Source organism: Tympanuchus pallidicinctus, unplaced genomic scaffold (assembly GCF_026119805.1).
Source record: "Tympanuchus pallidicinctus isolate F22 unplaced genomic scaffold, pur_lepc_1.0 scaffold38, whole genome shotgun sequence".
Classification (NCBI taxonomy): Eukaryota; Metazoa; Chordata; class Aves; order Galliformes; family Phasianidae; genus Tympanuchus; species Tympanuchus pallidicinctus.
Window position 1 is genome coordinate 859,363 of NW_026294756.1, and position 22,030 is coordinate 881,392.

Here is a 22,030-nt window from a genome sequence, read left to right on the forward strand (position 1 = left end):
GTGCTCGAGCTCCGCCAGCGCTCAGATTTCCTTCTCCTTTTTCCTCCGCAGAAACGCTCCCAGCCGCTGGAGTTCATCGATCCCTTGGCCAACAAGAAGCCCCGGATCTCACACCTGGCTCACCGAGCTCAGCCCACCTTCAACGGGAAGCTGAACGCCAACGGGAAGGACGTCCCCGTCCCCATCCCCGTCCCCTCTGCCGCGCTGCCGCCGGCGCTGCCGGAGTCGGTGAGCTCCAGCTCCAGCCTCCCGGAGCTGCCCCGGCCCCACGACCCGCTGGCCGACGTCAGCAACGACCTGAGCCACAACGGCAGAGACTGCGAGGGCGCGGAGCCGGCCGACAGGCTGAGCCTCCCCGCGCCCACAGACTGTGCGCAGACGAGCAAACACAACTGCAGCTCGTATGTGAAAAGCAAGAAAAAATCCAAAAAGCACAAAGACAAAGAGAAAGAGAGGAAGGAGAAGAAAAGCGAAGAGAAGTGCAAAGAGGAGAAGCAGGACTGTGAAGTAATAAAAAATGCTGACTTAGTTAGTGTTCCGCAGGATGCGCCAGGTATGTGCCCAGCTGCCCTTCGTGCTGGCTGCCGTTTCTGCCCCCGATCCATGTGGGGGAAGAGGTGGCCGTGTCCCTTCACGTGCAGGCACTGCCTGGTTGATGGGGTGCCATCAGCGGCCCTGCCTGCAAATCAGCAGTGCTGCTCCTCTCCAAAGAGCCTGGCAGTTCTTTCCTGTTCAGCCTCTGGTGCTGCTCTGACCCACCTCAGCCCGGGTTGTGTTTCTCCTCGCTGAGTGAGAAGCTTTCTTAGTGCACAGGGATGAAAGGCAGACATCAAGACCTGCTGGAAACGCAGCGCTGCTTGATTCCAGACTTGTTTTTGGTGATGGTAACCATCATCGGTGTCGTCATATCAGTCACCTATTGATGGGTAACTGCTGTGAGACGTTAGGCACCAGATTGAATGCAGGAGGTGGGGAGGGCTGGTAGAGAGCTGTGCAGCTGCCTCATCCGGGCTGGAAGCCTCCCTGCTGTCCCCCACTGCCCTGAGCAACAGCAGAACAGTGCAGCTGTTGCTACTGGGACGCAATAGAAGTGTTTTCCATCACGGCAGTGCAGCTCCAGCTCCCTTTTGATGACTTTTCTTGTTCAGTTCCGGCGGGTTCCCCCTGTTTGGGGCAGTGCAGGGACCTGCAGGGTCCTGTCTGCAGACAGTAGGTGGCACTCACAGGCAAAGCAAACCTTCCTTCACCACCACCATCTTCCTCACTCGCATTCTGCATCTTCCTGCCTTCCTTCCCAGCCCCTCAGTCCTGCACCCCAAGCCCTGGGTTTTCCCCACCGAGCTGAGGCAGAGCTGCTGCTGTTGGTGGCAGCACCTCCTCAACTGAAGGCAAAAGCAGAAATGCTTTAGAAATCAATATCTGCACATTGCAGGCAGGTTCAGGAATTCACAGTGCAATTGCACAGAAGTTGAAGAACGCCTACAAGAAAGCTTTTGTGTCTTTTGTTTCTTTTTCAGGTTTAAATGGGACATGCAATAACTCCAGCGTACCGACGTCAACTTCGGACATGCCGGATTATTTATTGTAAGTCACTTTATTGCTCACCAAATGGCTTTGGGGTCACACTGAGAGCTGAAAGCAAGTGATTTGTGTTGGGCTCAGGTGTTGCTTGGTAAACTTCACAGAGTGGGATTAAATAGAGCAAGAAGCCACAAACCCTGTGGTGCTGATGGGTTTTTCCGTCGCAGAGGATTTGCTGCAGGAGGTCAGGTTTAGAGTCATCGTTAAGGCATGAAAGGACCACTGTTAATTGGCTCTTTTCAGTGTAGCTCGAAGGTGCAGCTGTTAAACATGAGCTGCATCCAGGTGCCTTCCAAAGGTGCTGGAGATGCATTCTGTCTGTTCAGCGTGGTTTCTTGTCCCACGTTTGCCACACAGTCGTGCTGAGAGCGTTTTGCAGCGACAGCCGAGCGGCTCTTGTGCTCCTTTGGAGCCTCTGAGCGCTGGAAGCTTCGTGCTCCTGCTGTCCCAAGGTCTGGCACAGATGCAGCACTCCGTGTTGTGTGGGGCAGCAGGAACTGAAGCGCTGTGGCAGTGCTATCTGGGCGTCCTCCCACAGCTCCCAGGCTGTGCCTCTCCCTGATAAGGAACGGCTCATTTCGCACGCAGCTCAGGGCAGCAGCCCTGGCTGTTGTCCCTGTGCTGCTGTGGCACGGATCCCAAGGGACCACATTGGTTCCCAACCTGTCACCCTGCTTTGGCGCCGCAGTGCGTGCACTCTGTGGATGGAGGATGTGGAAACTGATGAAAAATTGTTCTCCCCCTAGAAAATACGCAGCCATTTCCTCTTCGGAGCAGCGTCAGAGTTACAAAAACGACTTCAATGCAGAATACAACGAGTACAGAGACCTGCACGCGCGGATAGAGCGGATAACGCGGCGATTCACACAGCTGGACTCCAAGCTGAAGCAGCTCCTGCAGGGCTCTGAAGAATACAAGGTAGAACAAAGAACCCCTTGGAGCTGAGCTGGGGCTGCTGCATTTTGTGCCGTGAGATGTGGCTGCAGGACGGGCGCACGGCTCTGAGGCTGCTCTTCCAACAGCTCTGTGCTCCTCCGTGGTGGAGCTGGGTGCGCAGCGCAGCGCTTGCTGACGGGGGAAAGGCCTCCCTGAGACTGCAGCCAAAAGCTGCTGGAAGCACTGAGCGCATCCCATAACCAGGCAGAAAAGCCCAGCGTGTGCAGATGGGAGCACAGCAGGGCTGGGAGGGCAGGAGGGCACACGGTCAGCTGCTTCTCTCCCGTCTGCAGTCTTAATAACGTGGTGTTGCTCAGCTCCTGTAACTGAAGTCTCACTGAGTGCAGTGAGCAGATCTCACAGAGTGCCTGTGGTGCTCAATGCTCCCTCCGACACCCTTCTGCTCTTTGGGAAATCTTCCAGTTCCTCACCAAAGTGTTCTTTGTATCTCAGGGCAAAAATGAATCTGAGCTGCAGAGGAAATGTCTGCGATTCTGTCAGTGTGCCGTGGGATTTCGGGGCTGGGGCTGCAGTGGGGCAGTGCTGGGGGTGGGCAGCACGTGGGGGGAGCAGGTGTTGCTCAGAGATACCTGTGTTGCTCAGCTGCTGCTTTGGGTGGCAGAGCTGCTGACAGCTTAGAAATCAATCTGTTACCTTTTCCTTTTCAGACCATCCACGATCAAATCCTACAGGAATATCGGAAAATCAAAAAGGTGAGTGCCAATTTCTGGCCATAAATAAGGCTTCTGGGTGGAGCCCTGAGGGGCTGAAAGGTGCAGGTGCAAATTGCCAAGCACAGAACCCAGCCTCCAAAGCGTGTCAGCACATCTTTGTGCAGCTCGAGCTTGTGCAAGAAGTGCTCCCTTCAGAGAGGGTCTGTGGGTTGTGTGTGTGCAGAGTGTGTGCAGTGCAGTGTGTGTCTGTGCAGTGTGTGTGCAGTGTGTGTGCAGTGTGTGTGCAGTGTGTGTGCAATATGTGTGTGCAGTGTGTGTGCAGTGTGTGTGCAATATGTGTGTGCAGTTTGTGCATTGTGTGCTGGGGAGCTTTCAGCTGTGAGCAGCACGGAGCGAAGGAGGGGACACATGGAATGGGTGCCTCTGCCCCACAAGTGAGAGCAGTTTGTGTCACGTGGGGCCGACGGGCAGCGAGGTGCTGCAGGTCTGGGGCTGCTGTGCCTGGCGGGCACTGAGCTCCCTGCCGGCTGGTTGGACTCAGCGTGGATCCTTTGCTGTGAGCGGTGGTGGAGGTGGCGGCGGTGCAGCGGCACCTTGGGGCTGCGCGTCATCGTCTGCCCTGCAGCGCTGAGCCCTGCCAGCCCCGAGGGGCTCCGAGCTTTGGGCTGAGCTTCCCCAGCTCCGCTCTGCCTTCAGGCCCTCGGATGCTGTGAGCAGACGCAGCTCTGCTCCCTTCGCATCCCTCACGGCGGTTTTTCTTTGCAGACCAATCCCAACTACAGCCAGGAGAAGAACCGCTGCGAATACCTCCACAACAAACTGGCCCACATCAAAAAACTGATAGCAGAGTACGACCAGCAGCAGTTCTGAGCGGTGGGAGGCGCCGTGCGGGGCTGCAGCGGGCCGCCATCCCTTCAGTGCCACTCGGCCCCGCGCACAGATGAGCATCAGTTCTCGGTGGCTGAAGAATTTGGGGATTGCGGACGGGGGCGCGCGGCTGCTCTGCTTCTGGCCCCTCCGAACGCCGGAACGCAAGCGATGGAACTCTGCTTATTTCGAGGCGCTTAAGGGAAATAAATCGCCTGCAGCCACCGAAGCTCCCAAAGGTTAAAAATCAGTAGTTTTCACGGATTCGAGTTTGGCATGAAGTCCGATCGCCCCTCTGGGTCGCAGCCGCTCCTTCCGACGGCGAGGAGCTGCGATGCTGCTGGGGTCCCCGTGGCACCTGCGACTGTTCCTGTTGTGAGCTGTGTGCTCCCAGCACCACCCTGCTCTGTGCTGCCGTGGCTGCGTGGGGACGGATGGACGGACAGACAGACAGACAGGCGGCCGCGGGGCTCTGTGTGCCCCCTGCCCCCCCTGCAGCCCAGCCATGGCGCTGCTGGGCCGCGTCCCGCCGCCCGCCTTTGACTTTTGTAGTTTTGTACCCAGGGCGGCCGATTTTACGACTCGCCGATGAGACTGTGGTCTATTTTTGTATTTAAAACAAACAAACAAAAACGAACGAAAAGGAACAGAAAAAAAAAAAAAAAAAAGAAAAAAGAAAAAAAAATAAGAAAAAATGGCAAAACAAACCAACAGCCACCAACCAACCAAACCCCGACCATCTGCATCTGCAACTGTGCCTCCCTTCTTTCAGGCCCAGCGTTTCCAAGCCTTCCCCCCGTGCTGAGGCGCTGTGGGGCTGAGCTGCAGCGTGGGAGCCGTGGGGCAGCGCTTTCCCAGTGGGGCGCCTCCCCCCGGCTCCTCCCCCGGCCTTTCTTTCTTTTCTGCTTTTTCTTTCTCTTTTTTTTCTTCCTTTAATTTGGACTCTTCGGGGCGCCAGGAAGATGCCAAACAGCACAAAGGTGCCCTTTGAATGCCGCCGTTCCTTTCGGCCCCATCCGTCCCACAGCGCCTTCGGCCCCGGCGGGGAGCAAAGGAGGAAAGCTCTGCTTTCCCTCTGCAGCTCTTCCCTGTTTTCCCACCTCCTCCCATTCCTAAACATCCAAACGGGTCCAGCTGCTGGATGAAACCCAGTGGTAACAAAATTCCCTTCTGCTTGGATGCTTTGTGATGCTCGCGGTGCCCCGGGGGGGAGCAGCGCCCCCAACCAACCCCAGCACCACCAACCCACCCCAGCACCCCCAACCGACCCCAACCCACCCCAGTACCCAAAACCAACCAACCCCAATGCCCCTAACTGACCCCAACATCCCCAACCAACCCTACACCCCCAGCCAACCCACCCCAGCACCCCCAATCAACCCCAACACCCCCAACCGACCTCAACCCACCCCAGTACCCCCAACCCACCCCAGTACCCAAAACCAACCAACCCCATTGCCCCTAACCGACCCCAGCACCCCCAACCAACCCTACACCCCCAGCCCCCCAACCCTCCCCACCACATCCCAGCCCCGGGGCCGATTCCTCCAGCCAACACTTCTCCTCCCTCCCAGTTGCAGTGGGGGTGGTTGGGGTTGGTTTTGTTTGGGTTTTTGTTGTTGTTTTTCTTTTTGGCTTCTCGGGGGGGGGGTGGGGGTGGGGGTGGGGATAGAGATGGATCCCTGATCTTTATACACCCGCTATGAGATATTTTTGCAAACAGAGTTGTATACAGAGATGTATGGTGTCCATTGACGATGTATATTCTGGAACTTCTACAAAAGAAAAAAGAAAAAAAAAAGGAAAAAAAAAAAAAAAAAAAGGAATATAAAAACGGAAAATATTTAATGAGTATCCAAACTGTGAGACCCAATTAGCAGCCAGCGACTTCTCTGCTTCACTTTTCTTTCGGGCTGCGTCGAGGGCCGTAGTCGGATCTGCCTTTTTGTTCTCCCTTGTAGAGATGAGGAAGTTAGGCCAAGGCCAACCCCGTGCTTTTTGGGTGAATAGCAGCCAGTTTAGGTGATTAAGTATGATCTTAACTTATTGATACTGTGTTTTACTTTGTAATATTGTACTGTGGATAAAACTATATTGAGCCATGGAGTTGGAGTTTACAAAAACGAAGCTTTTCACTTTGCCAAAACGTTACGATTTAAAGGCGGCGTAGTCTTCAGCTTTCCTAATCTTTTCTTAAGAGCTCTGGTGTCTTTTTTGTACACTAAAAAAGCTGAATGCTGATTTTGCAACATATAATAAATTCACTGTATTGGGAAACGATGCGAACAATGCGGGCCCATCTTTCATTCCAAACCTGGAAGGGGGAAATGGTGCGGGCTGGGAAAAAGCAACGCGGCGCCGCTGGGGGGAGGCTGGGCTCGGGGCGCAGAGCTGCGCTGCCTTTGGTGGGGCTGCAGCAGCGCCAGGAGCGCAGGCCGCCCTGCGGCGCACCGAGGGGCTCCGGCGGCCGCTCTGGGGTCCCCGCAGCCGGGTTTGGGCTTCGGGGCCGGGAGCGGCGCAGCGCCGCCCTGCGCCCACCGCGGGGTCTCCTCCGCTTCGCGGCCCGAACTCCTCCGCCTCCGGAGCGACGCGGGGATCGCAGGCGGGGCCGAGCGGTGCCGCATCCCGCGCGGAGCGGCTCCAGGTGGGGGCAGAGCCGCCCTCGACGCCCCCGCCCGTCGCTGCGTTCCCGTCCGTCACCCGAGGACGCCGTCGATCCCCGGCCACGTGCGGGTTTCCTCGCTCCGATCGCGGGCTTCCGTCCCCTCCCGGTGTCCCCGGGCGCCTCCTCCGCACCCCCGGCAGCCGCAGACGGGGTCGGGCCGAGCGCTAATGAACTCCGAGTGGAAATTTACTGCGTTCCTTCCGTGCCAACGCCGGGAGGATCGCGGCAGCTTCCCGCTTCTGTGCGCCCGTCGGTGGGCGGCCGCGGTCACGGGGACGCGGGGAACCCCGCGGTGCCGCCCCGAGGCGGTGCGGTCGTTTCCCCCGCGGCGGCTCCGTGTGGCGCCCGGTGCGGGCACAGCGCTGCGGGCCGCTCCGTCTGCGGGGCTGAGCGCCTTTCCCGGCGGCCGGAGGAAGTTGGTTAGGATAACCGGATAAGTGCCCCAGCTCCCCCCCCACCACAACCCCGGCACGCTCGGATGGAGCCGGTCTGTCTGTCCGTCCGTCCCTTCGCACGCGTCCATCCGCCCTCAGGTGCGCGGGTCCTGGAAGGTCACAGCAAAAGGACGCGGGGACGGTGATGGGGACGGCAAAGGGGTGCGGAGGGGAGCATCGCGGAGGGAACGAAACCCGACGGGAAAGGACCGCGAGGACCGCATCCCAGAGGGCACGGAACGGGACCGGAGCCCTCGCGGGGGGGGGGTCGTGGGACGGGGGTCGCGGTGCCATTGCTGCGGGGCCGTGCCGGTCGCCATGGCTGCGCAGCGTTGGGTCCCCGCCAGCCCCGAGCTGCGAGCGGAGGCGTTGGGCACGGAGCCCACGGTGCGAGGGAACAGCGCGGCGTGGGAGGGGTGGGAAGGAACAATGGTGGGAGTTGTGGGAGGGGGGCGAAAGAAAAAAAAAAAAGAAGAAGGAAAGCAGTGGAAAAATACCAGTTCTCGGCCCCTGGCAGCGCTGCCCGGACCCTCCCCGCCCGATGGATTATTGTACAAAGAAATGTTATTTTTGTTTCAATAATTTGCTGAGGCGCTGGAATTCCAACGCGGGGTTCGTTTTGTCCTCTGAGGGAGCATTGTTCCTCCGACGCCCGAGGTCTGGACGGGGCCTTCGGGGCCGCCCGCATCCCCCTCTCCCGGAGGTGTCCCCCCCGTCCCGGCCGTGTTTCCCCCCCCCCCTCCACGTCCCGCAGCCCCGACGCGGCCGCTCCCCGCGCGCTCTGCCCGCTGCTCCCGGTGGTCCCCATCCCCGCTCGCCCCCGCGGAGCCGCAGCCCGTGGCGGGGGGTGGGCGGCGGTCGAGCTGTCCTCACGCCTCGCGGGGAGCGCGGGTGGGGGAGGACGGAGCGCCGGGGGGCCTCGGGGCGTCGCTCCGCTCCGGGGGATGCTTTGACACGGATTCTTCCCCATGGAAACGGGAACCGGGACCTCCTCGCCGTCCCGCCGCCCGTCCGTCGGTGACGGGGACCGAGCGATGCGGTGCCGCGGGGTGTCCCCGCGGGGCTCCGGGATGGCCGAGCCGGGGGCCGCGGGGGGGCACGGGGGGCGGGAGCTCCGGTTCGCGGTGCCCGGGCGCGGTGGCACCGTGGGAGCGGCACCGTGGGAAGGCGCCGGGCCCCCCCGCCGCTCCGGAAGCCGCCGGCGCGGGGCAGTGAATGGGCGGAAGGCAGCGGCGGGACCCCCCGGCCCCGGTGCCACTTCCCCTTCCCGGGTCAACGGCCGCTTTCCCTCCTGGAGGAGACCCGGCCCGGCCCGTCCGCTCCCAGCGCCGGTGAGAGCCCGGGGCGGGGGGGGGAGGGAGAGAACGCACCGGGCCGGGGCTGAGCGGGGGGTCCCCGTCCGGAGTCGCGTTCGGTGTCCCCTCTCGAACCCCCGGTACCGGGGCACGTGCGGGCGGGGGCTGCGGGGGGGGATCCGGCGCCGATGGAAAGTTTTGGGCTGGGCGGGGCCAGGGGGGGCGGGCGCTGGGAGCCGCTTAAGGGCGGGAGCGGAGGGGGAGCCCCGGCCGCGCTCACATCCCCGCGGGGCAGCGCCGGCAGCCGCCCGGCTCCAGGTGAGTGAGGGGGAGGCGGGGGGGGGAACTCCGCGTATCCGTCTGTCCCCCCCCCGCGATGTCGGCCCCGCGATCCGCGTCCCCCCGGCGGCCGCTCTCGTGCCGTCCCCGCGTGCCCCGCAGCGCCCGCTGCCCCCGTGGGAGCGGAGACCGCGCTGCCCCCCCGCTGCCGCCCGCGTACCCGGCGCCCCCCCCCGCCTGGCGGTGTCCCGGGCTCGGGGTCGGCCCCGTCGTTCCGCGCCGTGTCCCAGCGGCGGGGGTCGCGTTTTCTCCCATCCCAGCAGCGGGAACAATGGCAGAGCCCTTCGTGGTGGAGAGCCCCGACGTCGCGTACGGCAAAGACTTCATCGAGGCGCAGTACACGTACAGCACCGCGCACGTCTGCAGGGAGGGCGGTGTCACCAAGGTAGGGGACGCGGGGTCACCCTCGGATGGCATCGCCGGGCCGCCCCGCCGGGTGCCGCCGTCCCGACCGCCCCCCCCCCCTTTGCCGCAGGTCCGGCCCTGCTCCACGCGCTTCACCTTCCGCACGGCGCGGCACGTCCCCCGCCTGGGGCTGATGCTGGTGGGCTGGGGGGGCAACAACGGCACCACGGTGACGGCGGCCGTGTTGGCCAACCGCCTGGGGCTGTCCTGGATGACCAAAACCGGCCGCAAGGTGGGTGTGGGGTGAGGGGTGAGGGGGCAGCCCTGCCGGCTCCCCTCTTTTTGGGGGTGGAGGGGGGGGGGGTTGGGGGATGTTGGGCTCTTTGGAGGTCGCTCACCCTTGCGTTCTGCCCCCCACCTCTAGAAAGCCAACTACTACGGCTCGCTGCTGCAGGCCTCCACCGTATGCCTGGGTGCCGGCCCCGCCGGTGATGTCTACGTGCCATTCCGGGATCTGCTGCCCATGGTGCACCCCAACGACATCGTCTTTGATGGTAGGAAGGGTGCTGGGGTGGGCGGGGGGGAGGGGGCCGCGCACTGAGTGTGACCCCATCCCGCAGGGTGGGACATCTCCTCTCTGAACCTGGCCGAGGCCATGCGGCGCGCCGAGGTGCTGGACTGGGCGCTGCAGGAGCAGCTGTGGCCGCACATGGAGCAGATGAAGCCCCGACCTTCCATCTACATCCCCGAGTTCATCGCCGCCAACCAGGAGGAGCGGGCGGACAACGTGCTGCGGGGCTCCAAGGCTGAGCAGGTGCTGGGGGTGGGGGGGTGGGGGCACACGGGGGCGGCGGGGGGGACGCCACGATGACCTGTCTGCGTCCCCATCCCTGCAGGTGGAGCAGATCCGCAGGGACATCCGGGAGTTCAGGGCGAGCAGCGGGGTGGACAAAGTCATCGTGCTGTGGACGGCCAACACCGAGCGCTTCTGCGATGTGGTGCCAGGGCTGAACGACAGCGCCGACAACCTGCTGCGGGCCATCGAGGTGAGGGGAAGGGGGAGTGGGGGACGTGGAGGGGCTGTGCCGCAGTGCTGAGCCCTCAGTGTCCCCGCAGCGAGGCCTGGAGGTGTCCCCATCCACGCTGTTCGCCGTGGCCAGCATCCTGGAGGGCTGCGCCTACATCAACGGGTCGCCCCAGAACACCTTCGTGCCGGGCGCCGTGGAGTTGGCAGCTCAGCGCCGCGTCTTCATCTGCGGGGACGACTTCAAATCGGGGCAGACGAAGCTGAAGTCGGTGCTGGTGGATTTCCTGGTGGGCGCCGGGCTGAAGGTGCGTTGGGACGTGGAGCCGGGTTGACCTGTCCACCACTGATCCGACTCGATGGTTGCACGGTTCCCTGTTGTACCCTTTGCCCCCCCCCCCAACCCCAGCCCAGGTCCATCGTCAGCTACAACCACCTGGGGAACAACGATGGGAAGAACCTCTCAGCGCCGCAGCAGTTCCGCTCCAAGGAGATTTCCAAGAGCAACGTGGTGGATGACACAGTGCAGGCCAACCCGGTGCTGTACGGCCCGCAGGACAAACCCGACCACTGCGTGAGTGAGCTCTGGGGGGAAGGGGGGGCGCAGAAGGGGGGGTCTGCAGGGGGGGCCGGGTGCTGACGGGGGTCCCTGTGCAGGTGGTGATCAAATACGTGCCCTACGTGGGGGACAGCAAGCGAGCGCTGGACGAATACACCTCGGAGATCATGATGGGAGGCACCAACACCATCGTCATCCACAACACGTGTGAGGTGCGGGGCTGTGGGGAGGGGGGGGATGTGGGGTGCAGCCCTACACCAGGCTCACTGTGACCCCCCCCTGCTCTTCCCCCACCCTCAGGACTCATTGCTGGCCAGCCCCATCATCCTGGACTTGGCCATCCTGACCGAGCTTTGCCAGCGCATCACCTTCTGCACCGACAGCGACCCCGAGTTCCAGAGCTTCCACAGCGTCCTCTCCATCGTCGCCTTCCTCTGCAAAGCCCCCCTGGTGCCCGACGGGACCCCCGTCGTCAACGCGCTCTTCCGTCAGCGCAGCTGCATTGAGAACATCCTGAGGTACCCGCGGGGGGGTCCTGAAGGAGGGGGGGGGGGAAAAGGGGGGCTGTGGGGGGGCCCGGGGGGGGGGGGATGCAGGGATGCGGGGGTCTCCATCCCCAGTGCAGAGGTGCCCAGGTGGGTCCCATTACCTGACATAAGGGGGGGGTCAACCCTACAGTGCTCTGCTATTCGCCCCATTTGGGGGGATGTCGGTGCCCCCCCCCCGCCACCTCCCTCTCCCCTCTCTAGGGCCTGCCTGGGGCTGCCCCCCCAGAACCACATGCTGTTGGAGCACAAGATGCAGCGGCCGCCGCTCGGCCCCAAGCGCTGCTGCCCGGCGGGGGCTGCGTGCCCCATCAGCCCTAAGAAGGCCGCCCCCCCCGCCCAGCTCAACGGCCACCCCGGCACCCCCCGCCCCCCCCTCCACATCGACGGCACCGAATAACGCCCAGCCCCGGGGCCGCGCACCACCCCCCTCCCCCCACCGGCAGCACGGTGGGGGTCTCTGCTGTACGGGGAGGGGGGGGGGGGGGGTCTCCCCACTCTGCCCCCCCCCCCCCACCTTTTGTATTTGAGCTACTTGGGGGGTGGGGGGGGGTGTGATTTGGGTCCCCCCCGGCTCCATGCCAACGTGACACTGTGAAGCTTTGTACCACAATAAACCCCCCCCATCCCCCCCCACTCCCCTCTTCCTGCCGCCCCCCCCCCCCCCCCCTCCGACCCCCCCAAAACCAAACGGCGCCTTCTGAAAAAAATCAAATTACATTTATTGATGCAGGGTCGGTCGGTTGCTTTGCTCTTTTTTCTTTTTTTTTGTCATTTTCATTTTTTTTTTTTTTCGGGGGGGGAGGGGGGGAAAAACCCCTTTTTCTTTTTTTTTTTTTTCTTTTCTTTTTTTTCCTCTTTTTTTTTATTTTTTTTTTCTTTCTTTTTTTTTTTCCTTCCCATCCCCCCCCCCGGGTTTTGTTTCCATAAGCAAGGCTCGCTCTAAAGACTCGGGGCTAAGAAAGAGGGGGGCGCCCTCCTACACAGAACGACTACGGGGGGGGGGGGGGGGGGGGCAGGGGGGTCCCGGCTGCTCCAGGCTGTAACAGGGGGGGGCCGGGGCGCGCGGTAAAGGATGGGGGGGGTGATAAAAGTTGGGGGGGGGAGGCTGAGGTCCTTTCTGATACAAAAGAGAAGGAAAAGGAGGAGAGAAAAAAAGAAACAACCCAAAAAAACCCCAAATCCTTCATATTAAAGTTTCTTTTTTTAAAAGTGGTCCCTGGGGGGGGGGGGGGGGGGGGGATGGTGGGGGGGGCCCCGGTCTGGTGCTCGGGTCGGGGGGGGGTGGGCAGGAAGATCACAGTGCTGGCTGAGCACACAGACGGGGCTGGGGAGGGGGGGGGGGGGGGGAGGGGGGGGGGCTGCTCTGTGCCCCGGAGCTGCCCTTAGAGCTGGGGGGGCTGCAGGGAGGTATGGCTTGGCCCCCCCAGCTCCGCTCAGCCTGGCAGGAAGCCGCTGGGGGTGCAGGGGGGGCTGTGCTGGCTGTGTGCCCCCCCCCCCCCCCATCCCCACGCTGGGGCTTCAGCAGGGATGCAATGTGGCTGCCCCCCCCCTCTTCATGTGACTGGGGGGGGGGAGTTTCTGCCCTTGCAGTGCTGGTGGGGGGGGGGGGGGCGTCTCTCCACAGCTCATTGCAACAGGCAGCAGCCGCTGTTTGGTTGGGGTTTTTTTTTTTGGGGGGGGGGGGGGGAGGGGAGCAAACTGCGACCCCCCCCCAAATAAATACTTCCCCTCCTCCCCCCCCCCCCCCAGCGCTGTGCGGCAGAATGGGGGGGGAAGCACAGGACAGGAAGCAGCTCCCCTACCCCCCCCCCCCCTCCTTTGGGCTCCCTCCTGCCCTGTGCCACCGGGGGGGGGGGGGGGGTCCGGCAGCGGGGGGGGGGGGTCGCAGCCGTGGTTTTCACACGGCGATGAGATTCTGATTTTTTTTTTTCCTTTTAGTGTTTTTTAAGAAGGGGGGAAGAAACGGGGGGGGGGGGGGGGGGGGGGGGGAGAAATGATTTTTTTCCTTTTTTTTTTTTTTTGCAGGGGGGGTTTGCGGTTGGTGGCGCGGTTGGGGGGGGGGGGTTGGTTATTAAATACAGAAAAATTAATTATTATTATTATTTTTTTTTTTTTTTTGGCACCGCGGGGGGGCGTCGGGTTCTCGGCCGGCTTCGGCGCTGGGCTCACACGCTCATTGTCATGCTGGGCGAGTACTAGAAAGAGCGGAGACACCAGAGGGTTAGCGGGCCGGGGGGGGGGGCGCACAGCAACCGGGGGGGGGGTGGGGAGGGGGCCATCCTCACACCTCCGGGATGCTTTGCCACGGCCGGACCCCCTCCGGCACCGGGGGGGGCCGCCACGGGTCGGCCGGAGCTCTGCAGGCTGCCCGTCCCCCCCGGCAGCCCCGACCCCCCCGCGATCCCCGCCCTCTCCGTTTGCCCCCCCGGGCGCCCCCGGAGGTGACCGTCGGCTCCCTTACGCTGTCGCTTTGGAAGGGGTTTAAGAAATTGGTGCCCATCTCGGCGTCGTCCCGCGGGGTGCCGGGGGGGTTGTTCAGCCCCGCCATGTTACTGGGAGAGCTCTGCAAAATTTGGGGGGGGGGGGGGAGGAAAAGACTTAGAGGGAGGGTGGTCCTGAGGTATGGAGTGGGGGTTGTGGTGGGGAGGGTGTGGGGGGGAGGGGTCTTGGGGTACGGAGGGGGGCGATGTGCTGTGCCCCGTGGATGGGGGGGCTCTCAGTGCATGCTGGGGGCTCTGTGCATTCGGGGGGGGGGGGGTCAATCTGTGGGGCTCCCACACGTGAGGGTCTCAGTGCACGACCTCCCCTTGTGCGCAGGGGTGCTGGTGCACGGGGGGCTCCAGTGCACGGGGCGGGGAGGGGGTCCTGGTTCACAGGACTCCTTATCCATGGCTGGGGGGGGGGGAGGCGGGAGTGCCGATGGCTGGGAGGAATCCGGGTTTGTAGGTGGGGAGGGGGGGGGGGGTCCCGGCACACGGGGGCTGCACACTCACCTTGGGCAGCCCATCCATGTCCCCAGAGCCTGCAAAACGACGGCAGTGCTGTCAGCGGCCCCCCAGCCCCTCTGTCGTCCCCCCCCCCCCCTCCTTCCATCCCTCCCCCCCCCGCCAACCCAGCCGTCCCACATCCCTGCGCGGCGCCTGGCAGCCCGCAGATGGAGCTCACGGACTGCAGGACGAGGCACATTGCTGGGCTGCAGCAGCGCCGGCCCCAGCGGGGAGATGGAGGGGAGGGGGAGTATGAATGGGGGGGGAACACCTTGCTTGGGGGGCTGGGGGGAGGGAGGGAGCATGGATTTGGGGCGGGGGGGGGCACCCACCTAAGGATCCGTTCATGTGATGGGGCTCCATGGCGCTCATCCCGCTCATGGGCCCCTCCGGCCCCGGCCCCATTGGGAACTGCAAACAAAGACGGAGTGAGCGAAGGGAGGTGGGCTGGGGACCCCCCCGCGGCCCCCCATCACCAGGCTCACATTTGGCCGGGTCCCCGCCGGCCCGATGGGGTTCATCATGGTGTACATGTTCTCACTGGAGTTGGTGGAATCTGTGGGAAGCACGAGAAGTGGGAGGGGGGCACGAATAAACCTCCCCCCCCCCCCCCCCCCCAAAAACAACACCTCCCCCCCACCCCGGGCACACAGCAGGGGGGGGGGCCACTCACCACCAGGGCTGGGCATGATGGGGGTGCCGGGGGGGCCGCCGCCACCGGGAGGACCCTGGGGGGACAAAGAGGAGATGGAGGTCGGGGGGGGGCACACGGGATCACTGACAGCACAGCCCCCCCCCGTGCCTCCCCCATACTCACCACGTAGTTCCCGGGGGATGAGGAGGAGTAGGCGATCTAGGGGGCAGGAGGGGCAAAAGGAGGGGTCAGCATTGGGCGTGCAGCCCCCCCTCATTGTCCCCCCCACCCCCCCCAATCAAGGCCCCCCCCCCATACTTACAGAGTTGGCACTGGGGTTTGGCCACGGCCCGCGGCCGCCGGGACCCCTGGAAGGGAATGGTTGGAGGTGAGGGAGGGGATGTGGGGGGCTCTGGTGCTGCTGTCCCCGTGCCCTCCCCCCCCCCGTGCCCCCCCCGGTCCCTTACATGTTCATGGTGGGCATGCCGGGGCCGGCCAGCGAGCTGGGGGGGGGGCGCATCCCACTGCCGTAGGTCTGGGGGGAAATGGGGTGAGTGGAGGCTGAGACCCCCCCCCAGCCCACCCACAAATCCACCCCCCTCCCGGTCCCAGCCCCATTCCTGTCCCCACCCCCATTTCAGTCCCCAAATACAGCAGCTCCTCAGCCTTTTCCCATCTGCACACAAACCCATCCCTTTCTTCTCCCCGCCCCCCAGCTCCCCCCTCCCCATCTCTCCCCATCCCCACCCAAATCCTCACCCCCAACCCTGTCTGCCCACAGCCCCCCCACTTTCCCTGTCCCCATCCCATTCCCCATCCCCTCTCTGCCTCCCATCCCCATCCCTAGCACTACCCACACTCAGCTCTCCCTCTCCCTGTTCCCGTTCCATTCCCATCCCCTTTCCCACCCGTGTCCCCCATCTCCATCTCCCCCCACAACCCCTCACCTCCCCGTCCCGTCTGCCCCCCCATCCCCACCCCCTCACCTGCGGTGCCATTCCACCCATGCCTCGGGGGGGGTTCATGCGCTGCATTGGGCCCCCCATGTTCGGATGCCCTGCGCAGAGGAAGGGGGGGGGGGGGGGGAGTGTGAGTGTGCTGACCCCCCCACAGCACCGGGGACGGGACCCCCACTCACCCTGTGCCCGCGCGGCCGGGTCCATGGCGTTGGGCAGCAGCGGCTGAGAGCCGGGGACACCCACAGGTGGCTGCAGGGGAATTGGGGGCAGGGGGGGGTCAGGGCACAGCGGGACCCCCGGTGGAGCTCTGCGCCCCATTGGGGTCTGGCTGCAGGGGGGTGGGGGGTGGGGGGGGGTGGAACCTCACCTGGTTCATCCGCAGTGCAGGGCGGGGGCCGCCGGGGTACCGGGGGGACATGAAGGGCTGCAAGAGAGGAAGGGGAGCCGTGAGAGGAGGGGGGGGATGTGGGGAGGGGGGGCCGGGGGGACAGGCAGCCTTACCTGGGGGTGCGGCCCCATCATGGGGGCGGTGGGGGCGTGGGGGGGAGGCTGAGCGTGCGGCGACGGCTGCGAACCCGGCGGTGCCTTCGGGAGAAACAGAGTTGGGGGTGGGGAGGAGGGGGAGGCAGGGGCTGGGGGCATCACCCAGTGCACCCCCCAGATGTGGGGTCCCCGGCCCGCCCCCAGCTGCACACACACACACTGCAGCCCCAGCAGTTCCCCCATAGCAGCCGTCCCTCCTCCCCTCCATCCCCCCAGGGTACCTGGAAGAAGCCGGGAGGCATGGGCCCCCCCGCCATGCCGTCGCTGGGGGGAAGGCTCCCCATCACCGGGCTGGGCGCCGCCGCTGCGCTCTGCGGGGGAAGGAGAGCTGAGCAAAGGGTCGGCAGCTCCCCCCCACGGCAGGGAGCGGCTCTGTGCCCACCTGCGGCACTGGGGGCCGCTGTGGGGGCACCGCCATCGCGCCCCCCGTCAGCTCTTGGGGCACCGTCCCATCTGTCACCAAGCCCACAGCCACCCCATGCCTCCCCCCCCCCGCGTCCCCAACCACGGCCGGGGCTTTGGGGTCAGCGTGCGAGCGACAGGGCAGCGCGGGGAGAACCGGGGCGATGCCCACCCGTGGGCTGCAGTGGAGCTGGGGGGGGGGGGTTGGGGGGGTCGGTGGGGCTGCAGGGGGGACTGCAGGGGGGCCCGGCCCCTCTCGCCTGCCAGCCCCGCTCCGGGGGGAGCTGTTAAGCAGGGAGGAATGCGCTGCTTTTCCGCTCGGCCCTGCGCTGTCTCTGCCACAACTGGATTCAATTTGGAGAGGAGGAGGGGGAAGGGGGGGGGGGGGGTGGCGCTGCCCCTCCTGCGGGGGGACGGAGGGGAAAAGGGGGGGGGGGGGGGACCAGCATGGGGCGCCACCGCCTGGGGGGGAACCCCGTCGAGCGGAGGGGGCTGAGGGCACAGCGACGGGGCACCGCGGGGAGGGGGGGCCACGTCCCAGCACGGGGACAGCCCTGAGCGCACAGCCACCGCGGGTCACAGCTGGCACAGGGGCGGCGCCGGGACCGCGGCTCACAGCCGGGCTGCACCGCCGAGGATGCGGCTCCCACCGCGCGCATCCACGCCGCGCTCCGGCCGCGCCGTCTGCGCGATCCCGCTGTGGGTCAGGGGGGCGATCGGGGCTTCTCTGCCCCACGGCGCGGGCGCGCACCAGGGCCGCGGGTGCTGGGGGCTGCGGGGGCCCCCACCTCATTTATCAGCCGCGGGATCGGGGCCGGGCCCAGCTGAACTCACTTTACAGCCATGCACAAATCATTTGCAAGACAATGGAGAGTCTGTGCAGGCAGCCAAAACCAACAGCGCCGGAGGCCAGGCAGCCCGGCACCCCACGGCCCCCCCCCCCCCCCCCTCACGGCCCCCCCAGCGCCGCAGCCCCGCGCATTCCTCCCGTTAACCCCTCGGCCCCCACCGCCCCCCGGCCCGGTGCCCTCCGCTGGGTGGAGGTGACGGAGGTGCGGGGTGAGGAGCGAATGTGGGGCGGGGGTCCGGCTGGTGCTCAGGGGTGGAGGACGGAGAAGCGGCGCCCATCGCAGCGGGGTCCAGCGCGGCTCCCTTTGTGGCAGCCAGCGGGGCTCCGTGGCAGAGCCCGGCGTGGCGTCCATCGCAGCACCCGGCCAGAAGCCCCCCCTCCGCAGTGCAGCCCTTCGGGTGCCCCACACGATCCAACCACGGTGCCCCCATCCCGGAGCTCACCGCGATGCCGTCCCTCAACCGGCCACGGCGCTGCACCCATCGCTGTGCACCCCGGCACCCATCCAGGAGCCCAGCACCGCACCCACCGTGCAGCCCCACTGAGGAAGCCGAGGTGGAGCAGCTTCCTATGGCAGCAGGGCCAGTTTGGCAGCTCTCAGCCTGTTGGTGGGGGGGGGGACACACGATCTCTGTCCCTCCTGGGATGGGAGTCCGCACTGCCCCCCCCCCCCATGTGGATGCCCCCACATCTCGGGGTGCCGTGCCCATGGCCACGGGGGTCAGTGCTCGACCTCTGCCCTGCACTGGGGATGGTGCTGACCTCCCCCCCAGCCCCACTCCGAGGTGGGCCCCCCCCAGCCCCCCCAACCCCGCTGCGCTCCCAGCCCAGTGATGCAAAGCAGGAGTTGCCATGGCAACAGGTTGGGGAGTTTCAGCTCCTCCTGCAGCAGCAAGGTCAGGAGGGAGGGAATGGGGGGGGGGAGGGGCCCACAAATGGGGGGGCAGCAGGACCTGAGCTGGGCTGGGGGCCCCGATTGCTGCTGCCCCCCACAAACCCCCCCCCAGCATAAAGAGCAGACCCCCAAGCTCTGTTGTCCCCGCGGTGATATGGGGTCACCGTCCCCACGGTGCCATCAACAGTGTGTGCTCAATGGGGGGGGCTGTGCACACTCCAGTGGGGGGGCACACATCCAAGCGGCCCCCCCAGGAAGGGCACAGAAATCCTGCACGGTGCCACAGTGCTGGGAAGCCCCCATCCAACCTCTGGGCACTGAGGGATGCCAGCCCCCCCCCCCCCAGGCGCTGCTCCCCATTGTCGGGGGGGGTCTCAGCCCTACAGGCCCCCCCCCCCCCATCCCGGTCCCCAGTGCCCAGGCTGCATCTGTGAGCAGTGCCATGGCAACGGGCCCTGACCTGCACCGCCAGCCTCATTAATTCCAGCATGGCAATCAGCGCCGTGCAGCGGGGCCGGGGGCGGCAGGGATGGGGGGGGGGGGGGGGGGGCACTGTGCTGCAGCCCCAAAAGCCCCCGCGCTGTGAGCCTGGGGAGGGGGGGGTGGCAGTGATGGGTGCTGGGGGGGGGGTGCTGAGCAGCACAGAGCACTGGGAGGCACAGGGAAATGGGGGGGGGGGGAGCATCCTGGAGCAGCACAAGCCCTGCATCCCACAGCAGGACACACAGCACCCCCAGCAGCACAGACTCCGCAACCCCCCCACCCCCCAACCCAAGGCATCCTGCTTCATCCCCCCCACCCCGGTGTGCCCCCCACACCACGTGCAGGATTTGGGGTACCCCAGCCCCACAGCACAGCTCTGCATCCCACAGCATCCCACCCCCACTGCCATCCCTGTGGGTACCACAGCATCCTGCATCCCATGGCACCTCCAGCACCACAAACCCTCCTCCCCCCCTCCATCCCATGCAGTCCTGGGGGGGTCCTGCCCCCCCTACCAACACAGAGCAAAGGGGGGAGGGGGACGACAAACCCTGGGGGCCCATTGAGGTCACCGTGCCCAGCACTGGGTACAGAGCACGTCTGCTGGCAGCTCATGGGTTGGTGCGGGGAGGGGGGGGGGACGACGACTCTCCAGCTGTCCCTATGCATCTCAGTGCCCCCAAATCCCTCCCCCATATCCACGCACATCCCCCTGTCCTCATCCCCATCAACGCCAGCCGGAGCCGGGCGCCCCGCGGGGCACAGGGTGGCACTGGGGGGGTTCCGGGGGGGTCACAGCCCGGCCCCTGGGATTACCCCTCCTGGTGCTGTGCAAAATAGGTCAGCGCTGTGCAGGGAGGTGGGGGCTGGCGCTGCACTTAACCCCCAGCGTGCCGCGTCGCCGCGTCCCCACGTCCTCAGGGAGGTGTTTGGGGGGGGGCACAGGGTCTGCCCCCCCATACTCACGTAGTCATGGAAGGCTTTGGCCTCACTCGAGTGCTCGCACGTCTCACGGCGGTCGGGGGCTGCACAGTAGAGGTCCCAGAAGACGCTGCAGGGGGGGACACGAAGCGTCAGGACCCCCCCCCGCTGTGCCCAGGTCCCCCCATAGAGCTGTCAGCCCCATCCCAGGGCTATGGGGGGGGGGGAGGGGAGGCTGAGCCCGACCGCAGTTGAGGCAGTAATGAGGAGTGGATGTGGGGCAGGGGGGGGCACGGGGCTGTGTTCATAGCACCGCTGTGGGGTGGATGGGGTGGGGGGGTCCTGCCCCCCCCCTGCTGCAGTGTTTGCCTGGAGACGGTCGCTATGCACTGCAGCCCAAATTCCTGGGCCCTGACATCAGAAAGCACATCCCAGGATGGGATGGGATGGGATGGGATGGGGTGGGGTGGGGTGGCCCCAAAGCCACCCTCCTCCCTGGCGAGGTGACAGGGATGTGGGGCAGAATGGGGCAGAGCGGTGTGGGGGTGCTGTGGGGCAGCAGGGGGTGATGGGGCTGAGCCCCCCTCATCAGCAGGTTACAGGAAGCAGCTGTGGGGCAGCTCCTGAGCACCCGAAGTTGGGGGGGGGGGGAGGTGGACAGAGTATGCAGGACCCCCCCCCCCCCAGTGTGGGGCTTTGTGCCCTTTGGGGACGGCCAAATTGGATCCAGCTGTGGGGCTGAGCAGTGGGGCCGAGTTTGGGGGGGAGGGGGGGGGGGGGGGGGATGATAGGAAAAGCAGAGCAGCGGTTGCAGGGGGCCCCGGGGGGCAACTCGGGGGACCCCCCATCCCTACTCACCACCACCAGGAGTGCAGGAAGCCCGGCGGTTCTCCCAGCGTGATGTTCTTCTCCCATCGGATCTGCGGGGCACAGAGGGACGCGTGGAGCCGGTCAGAGCCGTGCGGCACCGGCAGGGGGGAGGAGGGGGACGCGCTGGGGGCCGGTGTGACACACGGTGCGACCCCCCCCATAAAACACGGCTCTCACCTCGGACAGGAACGTCTGCGCGGATTTCTGGGCTCCCACGTGCAGGAGGTACTCATAGACGTACAGCGCCAACCTGCAGGGCGGGACGGGGCGGCGCGGTGACACCGGGACGGCGGCGGGGCGGTGCGGGGACACCGCGACGGGAACGGCGCTGCCGGCGGACGCGGCCACGTGCGCGGCTCGGCCCGGTGAGCGCCGCCAGCCCCGCAGCCGGCTGACACCGCACCGGGACCGGCCGCCCGCGGGTGACACGGCGCTGCGGGGCGGAACCGCGTTCGGAGCGTCGCCGCCCGCGTGACACCGCGACCCCGAGGGGGGACGACGCGGGGACACCGCGGGAACCGCGCGGGGACACCGGAGGGACGCCGCGCTCAGCGGCTCCGGGGATCCGTCGGGGGTCGCGCAGCCCCGCAGCCCCGCGGCGGAGCGGTGCGGAGCGGTGCGGAGCGCGGTTCTCCCATCCCCGCCGCGCCGCCGCCGGCCCCGATTCCCGCGGCGGAAACCCCCGCGAAAACTTCCGCGCGTCGCTCCGTCCGTCCGTCCGTCCGTTCCTCCCTCTCCCCCCCCCGCCCCGGGCACTCACTTCTCGCGGGCCTGCCCGTCGGACGGCACGCCGCAGCCCTTGCCCTTGCCGTACATCCTGCACGGCCCCGCTGTCACCGGCGGCGCCCCGCCGCCATCCCGGCCCCGCGCTGCGCCTCGGCCCGGCCCGGCCCGGGGGACCTTGAAACCGCCGCGCGGGGCCGGGGGTCCCCGCAACGCCGCCGCCGCCGCTCCCTCCCCCCGCGCGCGCGGCTGTTCCAGCAACGCCGCCCCCCCCACCCCTCCGTCCCGGCGCTGCTCCTCCTCCGCCCGCGCGGCCGCTCTTAAAAGGGCGATGGCGGAAGGTTAAGGGAGGGGGGGTCCACAAGGGGTGGTGGGCGTGAAGTGACGCGGAGACGCGGATGGGAGGAGGGGGAAGCGATCGGTCGCGTACGCGCGTGGGTGAAGAAAGAGATACGAAGGGGGGGGCGGGAGGGAGGTGGGCACGAAGGGGTGCAGA

The 22,030-nt window shown here is 65.8% G+C and overlaps 4 protein-coding genes across 5 annotated transcripts in view; 3 read left to right on the forward strand and 1 right to left on the reverse strand.

Moving 5' to 3' along the window:
- ELL (elongation factor for RNA polymerase II) overlaps positions 1-4,681 on the forward strand; it is a 31,934-nt gene extending 27,253 nt beyond the window's left edge. The window contains exons 8-12 of the mRNA XM_052699792.1: positions 52-553; positions 1,518-1,584; positions 2,328-2,499; positions 3,186-3,230; positions 3,957-4,681. Of these exons, the coding sequence (XP_052555752.1) occupies positions 52-553; positions 1,518-1,584; positions 2,328-2,499; positions 3,186-3,230; positions 3,957-4,061 (891 nt within the window). The 3' untranslated portion in view covers positions 4,062-4,681. The remainder of the gene's footprint in view (positions 1-51; positions 554-1,517; positions 1,585-2,327; positions 2,500-3,185; positions 3,231-3,956) is intronic.
- Positions 4,682-8,363: 3,682 nt separating this feature from the next.
- ISYNA1 (inositol-3-phosphate synthase 1) lies at positions 8,364-11,679 on the forward strand. The gene is made up of 11 exons (XM_052699793.1): positions 8,364-8,488; positions 9,052-9,176; positions 9,267-9,428; positions 9,561-9,690; positions 9,757-9,950; positions 10,033-10,182; positions 10,253-10,468; positions 10,570-10,734; positions 10,818-10,931; positions 11,020-11,237; positions 11,469-11,679. The coding sequence occupies exons 2-11, from the start codon at positions 9,063-9,065 to the stop codon at positions 11,662-11,664; spliced, it is 1,659 nt and encodes a 552-aa protein (XP_052555753.1). The 5' UTR covers positions 8,364-8,488; positions 9,052-9,062; the 3' UTR covers positions 11,665-11,679.
- Positions 11,680-13,343: 1,664 nt separating this feature from the next.
- On the reverse strand, positions 13,344-21,765 carry SSBP4 (single stranded DNA binding protein 4). Of its 2 annotated transcripts, XM_052699961.1 has the most exons (18): positions 21,572-21,760; positions 20,989-21,061; positions 20,800-20,861; positions 19,987-20,071; positions 16,612-16,701; positions 16,349-16,432; positions 16,215-16,271; positions 16,027-16,096; positions 15,875-15,945; positions 15,356-15,423; positions 15,211-15,256; positions 15,072-15,107; positions 14,928-14,982; positions 14,740-14,810; positions 14,587-14,665; positions 14,261-14,289; positions 13,729-13,830; positions 13,344-13,462 (listed from the first exon to the last, which is right to left on the reverse strand). In XM_052699961.1, the coding sequence occupies exons 1-18, from the start codon at positions 21,625-21,627 to the stop codon at positions 13,433-13,435; spliced, it is 1,164 nt and encodes a 387-aa protein (XP_052555921.1). In that variant the 5' UTR covers positions 21,628-21,760; the 3' UTR covers positions 13,344-13,432. The 2 variants fall into 2 exon arrangements, with proteins under 2 accessions (XP_052555921.1, XP_052555922.1); XM_052699962.1 differs by lacking the exon at positions 13,729-13,830 and having other exon boundaries at positions 21,572-21,765.
- The window catches only part of RAB3A (RAB3A, member RAS oncogene family), a 55,538-nt gene continuing 47,631 nt past the window's right edge, over positions 14,124-22,030 (forward strand). The window contains exon 1 of the mRNA XM_052699967.1: positions 14,124-14,129. The gene's annotated coding sequence lies outside the window, so the exon portion shown is untranslated. The remainder of the gene's footprint in view (positions 14,130-22,030) is intronic.